Genomic DNA, 14,290 nt, shown 5'->3' on the forward strand with positions numbered 1-14,290 from the left:
CCGTAACTAATAGAGTATGGTAACCATAACTAATAGAGGGTGGTAACCATAACTAATAGAGGATGGTAACTGTAACTAATAGAGGATGGTAACCATAACTAATAGAGGATGGTAACCATAACTAATAGGATGGTAACCGTAACTAATAGATGATTGTAACCATAACTAATAGAGGATGGTAACTGTAATAGAGGATGGTAAATGTAACTAATAGAGGATGGTAACCGTAACTAATAGAGGATAGTAACTCTAACTAATAGAGGATGATAAATTGAATTAATTTGAGGGGGGTTTGTGAAATTGTGCTATGCCACTATTTCTAAATCTATCTAAATAGAGGATGGAAACTGTAAGATGGATAGAGGATGGTAACCTTAACTAATAGAGGATGGTAACTGTAACTAATAGGATGGTAGCCATAACTAATAGAGGATGGTAACCGTAAATAATAGAGGATGGTAACCGTAACTAATAGAGGATGGTAGCCATAACTAATAGAGGATGGTAACTGTAACTAATAGAGGATGGTAACTGTAACTAGTAGAGGATGGTACATGTAACTTATAGAGGATGGTAACTGTAACTAATAGATTATGGTAACTGTAACTAATAGAGGATGGTAACTGTAACTAATAGAGGGTGGTAACCATAACTAACAGAGAACGGTAACTGTATCTAAAAGAGGATGGTAACTGTAACTAATAGAGGATGGTAACCATAACTAATAGAGGATGGCAACTGTAATAGAGGATGGTAACTGTAACTAATAGAGGATGGTAACCATAACTAATAGAGGATGGTAACCATAACTAATAGAGGATGGTAACTGTAACTAATAGAGGACGGTAACTGTAACTAATAGAGGATGGTAACTGTAACTAATAGAGGATGGTAACTGTAACTAATAGAGGATGGTAACTGTAACTAATAGAGGATGGTAACTGTAACTAATAGAGGATGGTAACTGTAACTAATAGATTATGGTAACTGTAACTAATAGAGGATGGTAACTGTAACTAATAGAGGACGGTAACTGTAACTAATAGAGGATGGTAACCGTAAATAATAGAGGATGGTAACTGTAACTAATAGGGGATGGTAACTGTAACTAATAGAGGATGGTAACTGTAACTAATAGAGGATGGTAACTGTAACTAATAGAGGATGGTAACTGTAACTAATAGAGGATGGTAACTGTAACTAATAGAGGATGGTAACTGTAACTAATAGAGGATGGTAACTGTAACTAATAGAGGATGGTAACTGTAACTAATAGAGGATGGTAGCCGTAACTAATAGAGGATGGTAACCGTAACTAATAGAGGATGGTAACCATAACTAATAGAGGGTGGTAACCATAACTAATAGAGGATGGTAACTGTAACTAATAGAGGATGGTAACCATAACTAATAGAGGATGGTAACCATAACTAATAGGATGGTAACCGTAACTAATAGATGATTGTAACCATAACTAATAGAGGATGGTAACTGTAATAGAGGATGGTAAATGTAACTAATAGAGGATGGTAACCATAACTAATAGAGGATGGTAACTGTAACTAATAGAGGATGGTACATGTAACTAATAGAGGAAGTTAACTGTAACTAATAGAGGGTGGTAATCGTAACTAATAGAGGGTGGTAACCGTAACTAATAGAGGATGGTAACTGTAACTAATAGGATGGCAACTGTAAATAATAGATTATGGTAACTGTATCTAATAGAGGATGGTAACTGTAACTAATAGAGGATGGTAACTGTAACTAATAGAGGATGGTAACCATAACTAATAGAGGATGGTAACTGTAACTAATAGAGGATGGTAACCGTAAATAATAGAGGATGGTAACTGTAACTAATAGGGGATGGTAACTGTAACTAATAGAGGATGGTAACTGTAACTAATAGAGGATGGTAACTGTAACTAATAGAGGATGGTAACTGTAACTAATAGAGGATGGTAACTGTAACTAATAGAGGATGGTAACTGTAACTAATAGAGGATGGTAACTGTAACTAATAGAGGATGGTAACTGTAACTAATAGAGGATGGTAGCCGTAACTAATAGAGGATGGTAACCGTAACTAATAGAGTATGGTAACCATAACTAATAGAGGGTGGTAACCATAACTAATAGAGGATGGTAACTGTAACTAATAGAGGATGGTAACCATAACTAATAGAGGATGGTAACCATAACTAATAGGATGGTAACCGTAACTAATAGATGATTGTAACCATAACTAATAGAGGATGGTAACTGTAATAGAGGATGGTAAATGTAACTAATAGAGGATGGTAACCGTAACTAATAGAGGATAGTAACTCTAACTAATAGAGGATGATAAATTGAATTAATTTGAGGGGGGTTTGTGAAATTGTGCTATGCCACTATTTCTAAATCTATCTAAATAGAGGATGGAAACTGTAAGATGGATAGAGGATGGTAACCTTAACTAATAGAGGATGGTAACTGTAACTAATAGGATGGTAGCCATAACTAATAGAGGATGGTAACCGTAAATAATAGAGGATGGTAACCGTAACTAATAGAGGATGGTAGCCATAACTAATAGAGGATGGTAACTGTAACTAATAGAGGGTGGTAACCATAACTAACAGAGAACGGTAACTGTATCTAAAAGAGGATGGTAACTGTAACTAATAGAGGATGGTAACCATAACTAATAGAGGATGGCAACTGTAATAGAGGATGGTAACTGTAACTAATAGAGGATGGTAACCATAACTAATAGAGGATGGTAACCATAACTAATAGAGGATGGTAACCATAACTAATAGAGGATGGTAACTGTAACTAATAGAGGATGGTAACTGTAACTAATAGAGGATGGTAACTGTAACTAATAGAGGATGGTAACTGTAACTAATAGAGGATGGTAACTGTAACTAATAGATTATGGTAACTGTAACTAATAGAGGATGGTAACTGTAACTAATAGAGGACGGTAACTGTAACTAATAGAGGATGGTAACCGTAAATAATAGAGGATGGTAACTGTAACTAATAGGGGATGGTAACTGTAACTAATAGAGGATGGTAACTGTAACTAATAGAGGATGGTAACTGTAACTAATAGAGGATGGTAACTGTAACTAATAGAGGATGGTAACTGTAACTAATAGAGGATGGTAACTGTAACTAATAGAGGATGGTAACTGTAACTAATAGAGGATGGTAACTGTAACTAATAGAGGATGGTAGCCGTAACTAATAGAGGATGGTAACCGTAACTAATAGAGTATGGTAACCATAACTAATAGAGGGTGGTAACCATAACTAATAGAGGATGGTAACTGTAACTAATAGAGGATGGTAACCATAACTAATAGAGGATGGTAACCATAACTAATAGGATGGTAACCGTAACTAATAGATGATTGTAACCATAACTAATAGAGGATGGTAACTGTAATAGAGGATGGTAAATGTAACTAATAGAGGATGGTAACCATAACTAATAGAGGATGGTAACTGTAACTAATAGAGGATGGTACATGTAACTAATAGAGGAAGTTAACTGTAACTAATAGAGGGTGGTAATCGTAACTAATAGAGGGTGGTAACCGTAACTAATAGAGGATGGTAACTGTAACTAATAGGATGGCAACTGTAAATAATAGATTATGGTAACTGTATCTAATAGAGGATGGTAACTGTAACTAATAGAGGATGGTAACTGTAACTAATAGAGGATGGTAACCATAACTAATAGAGGATGGTAACTGTAACTAATAGAGGATGGTAACTGTAAATAATAGAGGATGGTAACTGTAACTAATAGGGGATGGTAACTGTAACTAATAGAGGATGGTAGCCGTAACTATTAGAGGATGGTAACCGTAACTAATAGAGTATGGTAACCATAACTAATAGAGGGTGGTAACCATAACTCATAGAGGATGGTAACTGTAACTAATAGAGTATGGTAACCATAACTAATAGAGGATGGTAACCATAACTAATAGAGGATGGTAACTGTAACCAATAGAGGATAGTAACAGTAACTAATAGAGGATGGTAACCGTAACTAATAGGATGGTAACCGTAACTAATAGATGATTGTAACCACAACTAATAGAGGATGGTAACTGTAATAGAGGATGGTAAATGTAACTAATAGAGGATGGTAACCATAACTAATAGAGGATGGTAACTGTAACTAATAGAGGATGGTACATGTAACTAATAGAGGAAGTTAACTGTAACTAATAGAGGGTGGTAACCGTAACTAATAGAGGAAGTTAACTGTAACTAATAGAGGATGGTAACCGTAAATAATAGAGGATGGTAACTGTAACTAATAGGGGATGGTAACTGTAACTAATAGAGGATGGTAACTGTAACTAATAGAGGATGGTAACCATAACTAATAGAGGATGGTAACCGTAACTAATAGAGGATGGTAACTGTAACTAATAGAGGATGGTAGCCGTAACTAATAGAGGATGGTAACCGTAACTAATAGAGTATGGTAACCATAACTAATAGAGGGTGGTAACCATAACTAATAGAGGATGGTAACTGTAACTAATAGAGGATGGTAACCGTAACTAATAGAGGATGGTAACCGTAACTAATAGGATGGTAACCGTAATTAATAGAGGATAGTAACTCTAACTAATAGAGGATGGTAAATTGAATTAATTTGAGGATAGTAACTGTACTTAAATAGAGGATGGTAACTGTAACTTCAAAAAATAAATGTAAATGGGAAAGTGGTGCATGCATATGTTTTCGCCCCCTTTGCAATTAACCACTAAATATGCAACCAATTACCTTCGGAAGTCACATAATTTGTTAAACAAAGTCAACCTGTGTGCAATCAAAGGGTCACATGATCTGTCACATGATCTCAGTAGATAATGTTCTGAAAGGCTACAGAAACTGCAACACCACTAAGCAAGTGGCACCACCAAGCCAACGGCACTATGACGACCAAGGTCCAAAAAGGTCAGGGACAAAGTTGTGGAGAAGTACAGCTTAGAGTTGGGTTGCATCAAAATATCTGAAACTTTGAACATCCCACAGAGCGCCATTAAATCAATTATAATAAAATTGAAAGAATATGGCACCACAACAAACCTGCCAAGATAGGGCCGCCCACCAAATCTCACGGACCAGACAAGGAGGCTATTAATCAGAGAGGCAACAAAGAGACCAAATATAAACCTGAAGGAGCTGCAAAGCTCCACAGCGGAGTTTGGAGAATCTGTTCACTGGACCACTTCAAACTGTACACTCCACAGAGTTGTGCTTTACGGAAGAGTGGCCAGAATAAAGCCATTGCATAAGAAAAAAATGGCAAAAGGCATGTGGGAGACTCCCCAAACATATGGTCAGATGATAATAAAATTGAGCATTTTGGCAATCAAGAAAAATGCTATGTCTGGTGCAAACCCAACACCTCTCATCCTCCCGAGAACACCATCCCACAGTGAAGCATGGTGGTGGCAGAATCATTCTGTTGGTAGGTTTTTCATCGGCAGTGACTGGGAAACTGGTCAGAATTAAAGGAATGATGGATGGCACTAAATACAGGGAAATTCTTGAGGGAAACCTGCTTCAGTCTTCTAGAGATTTTAGACTGGGACGGAGGTTCACCTTCCAGCAGGACAATGATGCAAAGCATAGTGCTAAAGCAACACTTGAGTGGTTTAAGGGGAAACATTTAAATGTCTAAAATGGCCTAGTCGAAGCCCAGACCTCAATCCAATTGAGAATATGTGGTATGACTTAAAGATTGCTGTACATCAGCGGAACCCATCCAACTTGAAGGAGCTGGAGCAGTTTTGCCTTGAAGAATGGGCAAAACTCCAAGTGGCTAGATGTGCCAAGCTTATAGAGACATACCCAAAGAGAGTTGCAGCTGTTATTGCTGCAAAAGGTGGATCTACAAAGTATTGACTTTGGGGGGGTGAATAGCTATGCACGCTAAAGTGTTCTGTTTTTATGTCTTAGTTATTGTTTGTTTCACAAAAAAATATATTTTGCATCTCAACGTGGTAGGCATGTTGTGTAAATCAAATGATACAAACAATTATACATTTTAATTCCAGGTTGTAAGGCAACAAAATAGGAAAAATGCCAAGGAGGTGAATACTTTCGCAAGCCACTGTTCAGGACCAGATTCCTCTGTATCATGTCCATTGATGCCAGGCTCGGGTTCTGAGCTCTTCACCACACCTTCCACCTAATATAACTTGTCCTCTTTCACTTCCATTTCACCTCCAGAACTCAGACTGACACATGGCTGTTTACTCTTGACACCAACCATCTTCAACACCCCATCTACATTTTTCTCACCATCTTCCTCAAATTCAAATCCATCCTCTGCATTCCTTATTCACTTCAACCTCATTCACTTCAATTTTCCCCTCCATTCCTACTCAGAATCCACATTTTTGTGTCTCTATCCTAATATTCCTCTTCTCCCGACTTTGCTTGCAGCCCGGTGGCATACCGACGTACCTCCATCTCATAATGATTCTGCTCACCATGGAACCGTGTCTTCCCTGGGAGCTAACATTTTGAGAGCATGAGTGGTGGCCACACACAGAAAAACGCCCCCCAAACTCAACTCTGTTCTACTCCTGTCGCGGAAGAAAGACAAGCACTACTCGTGGGCTCCTTCTCATTAGTTAATCAAGGACCTGAGCCACACACCCCCATTCCTAAGGAACACTGTACTCAGATATTGTGCAGGAGATTCAAGCCAGCAATGTGGGAGGACATGTGCCACAGGCTGTACCCAGCCACAACACTACCTCTGCCATGTTTGGGGAGAGGGGGTCGGATAAGTGTCCCACTGCTCGGGATGAGTCGACCGAGGTGTGAGTGCATACCAATGGTTTCCGGTATGAGGGCGTTATTCATTAAGCTTTCTCCAGATGTGGCCTGCTATGACGTGACCGCAGAGGCCACAACTACAGTATAAGAACCCAATGATGTCAAAGCCAAAGTGACGAATGCTCCACTCCAAACAACCATGGACTCTAGATTGTGTGTGATGTGAGTTTGCCCGTCCTCTCCTTGTGTTTTGTTCTGTGTTGCTTTTAACCTGTAAGTGTCACGATCGTTTGTAGAAATGGACAAAGGCGCAGCCAATGTTGAGTTCCACATCATTTTTTAATAGTGAAACTTAGCAAAAACAATAAACAATAAACTAACAACGAACCGTGACTACAGAGGTGCTACATACACTTACTCAAAATACAATATCCCACAACCCACAGGTGGAAAAAAGGATACCTAAATATAATCCCCAATTAGAGACAACGATTGCCAGCTGCCTCTAATTGGGGATCATACAAAATCAACAACATAGAAAAACAAAACTAGAATCCCACATAGAAATAGAGCTGGACTGGACGCCATGTCTGGACAGGACATGGTGCAGAGGAAGGCTCTTGCCATGGAGCTGGACTGGACGCCATGTCTGGACTGGACATCGGTGCAGAGGAAGGCTCCTGCCATGGAGTTGGACTGGACACAGTGTTTGGAAGCTCCGGACAGTTGATCTGACGCTGGAGGTTCCGGACCGTTGACCTGACGCTGGAGGTTCCGGACAGTTGACCTGACGCTGGAGGTTCCGGACAGTTGACCTGATGCTGGAGGTGCCGGACCGTTGACCTGAAGCTGGAGGTGCCGGACCGTTGACCTGAAGCTGGAGGTGCCGGACCGTTGACCTGACGCTGGAGGTGCCGGACCGTTGACCTGACGCTGGAGGTGCCGGACCGTTGACCTGACGCTGGAGGTTCCGGACCGTTGACCTGACGCTGGAGGTTCCGGACCGTTGACCTGACGCTGGAGGTTCCGGACCGTTGACCTGACGCTGGAGGTTCCGGACCGTTGACCGGACGCTGGAGGTTCCGGACCGTTGACCGTCGCTGGAGGTTCCGGACCGTTGACCGTCTGGGAACTGTCGCCGGAAGCTCTGGACTGGGAACTGTCGCCGGAAGCTCTGGACTGGGAACTGTCGCCGGAAGCTCTGGACTGGGGACTGTCAGGAAGCCTGGTGTGTGGGGCCGGCAATGGTGGTACCGGACTGGTGACACGCACTTCAGGGCGAGTGCAGAGAGGAGGCACAGGACATACTGGACTGGGGAGGCGCACTGGAGGCCTGATGCGTGGGGCCGATACAGGTGGCACCGGACTGGTGACACACACTTCAGGGCGAGTGCGGGGAGGAGGCACAGGACGTACTGGGCTGTGGAGGCGTACATCTGGGCGAGTGCGAGGAGCAGGCAAAGGATGTACCGGACTGGGGAGGCGCACTGGAGGCCTGAAGCGTGGGACCGGCACAGATTGCACCGGTAACACGTTCCTCTAAACGCCTGCTTTGCCGCATACCCCTTGCCAACTCCATTCTCCGGTATCCCTCCTCACACTGTTCCATTGACTCCCAGGCGGGCTCTGGCATTCTCCCTGGGTCGACTGACCACCTCTCTACCTCCTCCCATGGTGTCACTGGTTCACACCTCGGCTCTGCCGACCACCCCGTGTGCCAACCCCCAAATAATTTTGGGCTGTCTCTTGGGCTTTCCTTGTGGCCGCGAACCCCGGAGTCGTCGCTGTTCTCCCTGCTCTCCTTGCGTCTCCCACCAAGGAAGGCGATCCTGTCCTGCCAGGATTTCTTCCCAAGTCCAGGATCCCTTCCCATCCAGGATCTCCTCCCAAGTCCAGAATACACTCTCCTCCCGGGCACACTGCTTGGTCCTGTTGTGGTGGGATATTCTGTCACGATCGTTTGTAGAAATGTACAAAGGCGCAGCCAATGTTGAGTTCCACATCATTTATTAATAGTGAAACTTAGCAAAAACAATAAACTAACAACGGACCGTGACTACAGAGGTGCTACATACACTTACTCAAAATACAATATCCCACAACCCACAGGTGGAAAAAAGGATACCTAAATATAATCCCCAATTAGAGACAACGATTACCAGCTGCCTCTAATTGGGGATCTTACAAAATCACCAACATAGAAAAACAAAACTAGAACCCCACATAGAAATAATAAACTAGACTAACCCCCCCTGTCACGCCCTGACCTACTCCACCGTAGAAAATAAGGACTCTCTATGGTCAGGACGTGACAGTAAGCCCCTTGAAAATATAAAACAAAGAGACTGAGTATGTGATATTGGCATTGAAAGTACTTCAGTTCTACTTCACATGATTACCTCTTCTGTTCAAACACTCGGGAGTGTGTTGATTAGTGTGAGAGAATAACTTTAACATTAAAATAGTAATTTACTAAATAAGTCTCCAACCTTTTCTAGCATGAGGGCTACTTGAAAAATAAAATGTGACATGTTGCGAGCTAGCTTTTAAATGGCAACATTATTTTCTCTCCCTTGCATTCAGGTTTATATGTATAAATATATATATATAAACCTAAATGCAAGGGAGATATTTTTTTTTAAATATATATATATATATACGTTGCCCAGTACGTCCTGTGCAACGTATAGAATGTGCACAGCATTCTTAATTGCATTTAATTTACCATATAGATAGGTATTACAAATCTTCATTGGCATGCATAGGTAATGTTATAGAATTGCCTAACTGTTATTGCAAACCATTTGTGTAAATTATTTTTGATGCCCCTATATACACCAGGCTATAGATACACATTGAGTGTACAAAACATGAAGAACACCTTCCTAATATTGAGTAGCAGCCCTTTCACCTGGATTCCCCTGGTCAGTCTATGTCATGGAAAGAGCAGGTGCCCTTAACATGTTGTATACTCAGTGTACATTCCTTTATACTTTATGAAATATTGTGACCACTCGGGTGACTCCACCATCCCCCCAAAGAAAAGGAGCACTGGATGCAGAATGGCTTGAGACAATCTGGATGGAGGAGATTGAGCTCACTATTTCCTGTTGTTTGGAGTGTGTTTCTCCATAACCTAACAAGAGGGTGTGAAGGTCAACTCTCAGGTAAAAACCTGGTGACATTGTGTGTATGCTGTATGCTGTACGGAAAACAGGAAACCAAGGCTCATATTTTCTGACTCTTCAGGACTCTTCTCCCATCAATAATTCATAAACGTCTCTGAATAATATATACAAGGACAAATTCCCTCCCAAAATATTTGCAATGTTAACTCCGTAGCACTACACTCACATGTCCTCTTCCTCTCTCTCCCTCCCTCCCTACTGGCAGTTGTACTCTCTCCATGACTGTCCCCTCCCTCCCTCCCTCTACATCCATTCCTTCTTACCTCCCTCCCTCTCTCTTCCATCCCTCCTTCCCTCCTGGCAGCCCTACTATCGCCAATCCCTCTCTCTCTGCTCTGTGAGGCAGGTTAATGAGAATAATAAAAGCCTGCTCTGTATTTCCTCTCCGCTTTGAAAAGCCTCATCAATTTACCGAGATGGACTGAGGAAGAAGGAATGAAAGAAAAAATAATAGACCTGGAGAGAAAGGTAAAACGGAGAGAAAGGTAAATCATTTACAGAAAAAAATCAAATGAGGGGAACGGGGATAATGATGCATGGCTAAAACACCTCTGTTTCATATCAGCCTGTTTTAATTTAGAGTTGTCAAGGCTGGTAATTAGAGACAACAGAGTGTGAACAATCACAGTTGACTGCCATTTTGGGTTGTCATTCATTCTAACACCTCCCTCCCTCTCCTTCCTCTATCCCTCCATTCCTTCTCCCTCCCCTTCCCCAGCAGTCAGTGCTCTGGAAGATAATAGATTCACACTGCCTGAGGCCCATTACATTCTATACATACATTCCATGATCTCCCATAGCCGGTATGCAATGCACTGGTCTGTTCACTGGTCTTTATGATACATAATGTATATCTAAGGTATAGGCAATTGATTGAAATCATATTGCTAATGTGTTTTTAAAATAGTGATTTTTCCCCATTAGCTGTTGGGAAGAGAAAATATGAAATATTGCACATCTTACCAACCTGGTCTGAAAACATATGACATCAATATACCATTTACCTACGTAAATATTCTACTTTCTGGCACACATGAACTTAGACAACATACATGCAGGTAATATTTTAAACAAACGGCATCTTTTAAGGCTTCATAAACCCCTTAGAAGCCTATATAGATGTAGTTTGTTTAAAGGGGATTTACATTCATGAATAAGAAACATTGTGAATACAGATAAAAGACAGTAGAACAGTATTTTAACAGGATTATTAAAAGTGAGCAGTCTTTACTTACTGGTAGTACAGTTAATCTTGATACAGTCTAGATGGGGGAGAACAGATGAGATGTCACATCATCCTTCATTATGACAGCTGCAGACAATGTTTAAGCAAAACATCCCACCCCTCTGGGGACGACACACGGACACAGGGACCACAGCATGATGCTCTCCACCATGGCCCTCTCCTCCTACACACCTGGCTGAGGTAAGAGTGACTGGGGTGTGGTAGGAAGAGCATGGCAACTACTACTTTACAATGCCAGTTATTTCTGTCAGCAAAGGGCCTTTCACAATGCTGTTATTTAGCCAATCACTAGGTTATATGTATGGCTGAACCGGAAAGCCTTGACTGACCAACCTATAACTTGATCAATATTTGGAGTAGAAGATTTGAAGATTTGTATTTTATTTCATTTGAAAAGTAACACAAACTAATTAACGTGAGGCAGATGTCAAATTAAACATTTCCTGGTTAAAAGTGCCAAATAAAATGGTGTCCTTGACAGAGGAGGTGGTTTAGTCTGTACAATAAGAGAGTATCAGAATATGGTCATGGTCAAGCTGGGCCACTCGGTAGGGATGCTGGGTGCTCTAACATCTTAGATGTAGGATGGGCCATTCAAAGACGCCATGCCTCAAATTGACAGCTGTCCTCTCTCTCAAAGCTGTGAAGAACAGTGGACTTTTTTTTTACCAATTCAAAGAATTAGTACTGAATATCAGGCTTTTCTCACTGCACACTACTACCACTACCACTACTACTACTACTACTACTACTACTACTACCACTACTACTACTACTATCAATACTATCACTACTACCACTACTACCACTACTATCAATACAATCAACACCGCTACAATCACTACTACCACTACTACTACTACTACTGCTACTACTGGACTACTACTACCACTACTACTACTACTACCACTGCTACTGCTACTACTGCTACAGCTACTATCACTACTATTATTTCTACTGCTACTACCACTACCAATGTTACTAATACTGCAACTACTGCTACTAATACCATCTACTAATACTATGATGACTACTAGTACTACAGCTACTAACACTACTACTACACCTACTGACTAACGCAGCTACTACTAATAATGCTAGTACTATCACTACCACTACTACTACTAATGCTAGCACTACTACTACTCCTACTATGCTACTACTACTACTACTACTACTATCACTACTACATACTACTTCTACTACAACTACTACTACTACTACTATTACCACTACTACTACTAATATTAATAATAATATCACTCTCACTACTACTACTACTACTACTACTAATAATAATAATACTACTACTACTAATACTACTGCTTCTTCTACTACTACTACTACTGGCACTATCACTACTACTACAACTACTACTACTACTGCTACTGCTATCATTACTGACTACTGCTGCTACTGCTACGGCTACTGCTGCTACTACAACTATTACTACTAGTGCTACTATTACTACAATTACGTCTACTGCTACTAACACTGCTAATGTTACTAATACTGCTACTACTGCTTCTAATATCGTCTTCAACTAATACTACTACTACTACTACTACTACTACCACTACAACTACTACTACTGCTACTATCACTGCTATTACATCTACTGCTACTAACACTGCTAATGTTACTAATACAGCTACTACTGCTACTAATAACTTATTATTCTAATACTACTACTACTACCGCTGCTACTAATACTACCACTACTATCACTACTACTCATACTAATACTACTACTTCTACTACTATTTCTACTAATACTACTACTATATCTTACTACAACTTCACCACTACCATGTGGACCTAAACTTCTATTTCTACTACTTACCTTCAAATAGTATACGAACACTGCTAGTATTTTTGTATAACATGCTGTATGTATATGCTGCTAAAGAACCACATATTGTTGCTGCTACACAGCCTCTCTAGCTTTCTCTCTCTCTATGATTATACAGTGAGTCAGTATTGTGCTGTGAGAAGATGACCCAGACATCCTACCCAGGCGGCCCTGCCAGTCGTGTGTCGTCAACCACAGCAGAAAAGTGGTCGCAAACAGCCGAAGACCAACGCCAGCCAGCCCACACAGGGAATGCTTTAAAAAGAACGAGGGGAGAGAGGCAGGAGAGAGGAGGGAGACAGAGGAGAGGGAGGAGGGATACCTAGCGATCTAAGGGTAAGGGGAACCGAGTAAAACCAAGTAAAGAAAGTATTAAAAGATGTCCCAAAAAAAAGGAAAAATGTAAACAAAATGTTTTTGTCTGTCATCATCAGATCAGATTTCAGAAGATATCTATGGTAACCATGGCGATATGGGTTGTCAGTCCTGTAACCAGGCAATGTGGGTTGTCAGCTCTGTAACAGTGGTGATCTCAGCCCCCTGTCAGTGTGAGGTGCTGTTGGGTGCTGCGACAACAGGCTGCCCTGAGGTTGACATACCGGCAGAAAGTATTGCCAGTCATGCTTTCTCCTGCTAAATGTCTCAATTTAGGGAGCCCAATTCTGTTTAGACTGTGGAAAAGTGAAATAACTGGCTATGACATCCCACAGCCATGCTCTGTTTGGGAGATATCCAACCTTTTCAGTGACTGATTCTCTCCGTTGCTCCATGATGAGAGCAAATAGGCATAAACAAAGGGCTCACACACACACACACACACACACACACACACACACACACACACACACACACACACACACACACACACACACACACACACACACACACACACACACACACACACACACACACACACACACACACACACACACACACACAATACCGGTCAAAAGCTTTAGTAGAACAACTCATTCAAGGGTTTCTATTTATTTTTACTATTTTCTTTCATTGTAGAATAATAGTGATGACCTCAAAACTATGAAATAACACATACAGGATGAAAAAAAGTGTTAAAAAAAATCTCAAAATGTTTTATATTTGAGATTCTTCAAAGTAGCCACCCTTTGCTTCGATGACAGCTTTGCTTCACCTGGAATGCTTTTCCAACAGTCTTGAAGGAGTTCCCAC

At 41.0% G+C, this 14,290-nt stretch overlaps 1 protein-coding gene across 12 annotated transcripts in view; it reads right to left on the minus strand.

Annotated features, from left to right (window-relative positions):
• The window catches only part of LOC139381237 (neurexin-1a-like), a 749,117-nt gene that overhangs the window by 411,077 nt on the left and 323,750 nt on the right, over positions 1-14,290 (minus strand). For 10 of the 12 annotated variants that reach the window (XM_071124703.1, XM_071124702.1, XM_071124701.1 and 7 more), the window contains one exon: positions 11,240-11,266. The exons of the other annotated variants lie outside the window; for them this stretch is intronic. In XM_071124703.1, the coding sequence (XP_070980804.1) occupies positions 11,240-11,266 (27 nt within the window). The remainder of the gene's footprint in view (positions 1-11,239; positions 11,267-14,290) is intronic. 12 annotated transcript variants of the gene reach the window in all.

This window comes from Oncorhynchus clarkii, chromosome 23 (genome assembly GCF_045791955.1).
Source record: "Oncorhynchus clarkii lewisi isolate Uvic-CL-2024 chromosome 23, UVic_Ocla_1.0, whole genome shotgun sequence".
Taxonomy (NCBI): Eukaryota; Metazoa; Chordata; class Actinopteri; order Salmoniformes; family Salmonidae; genus Oncorhynchus; species Oncorhynchus clarkii.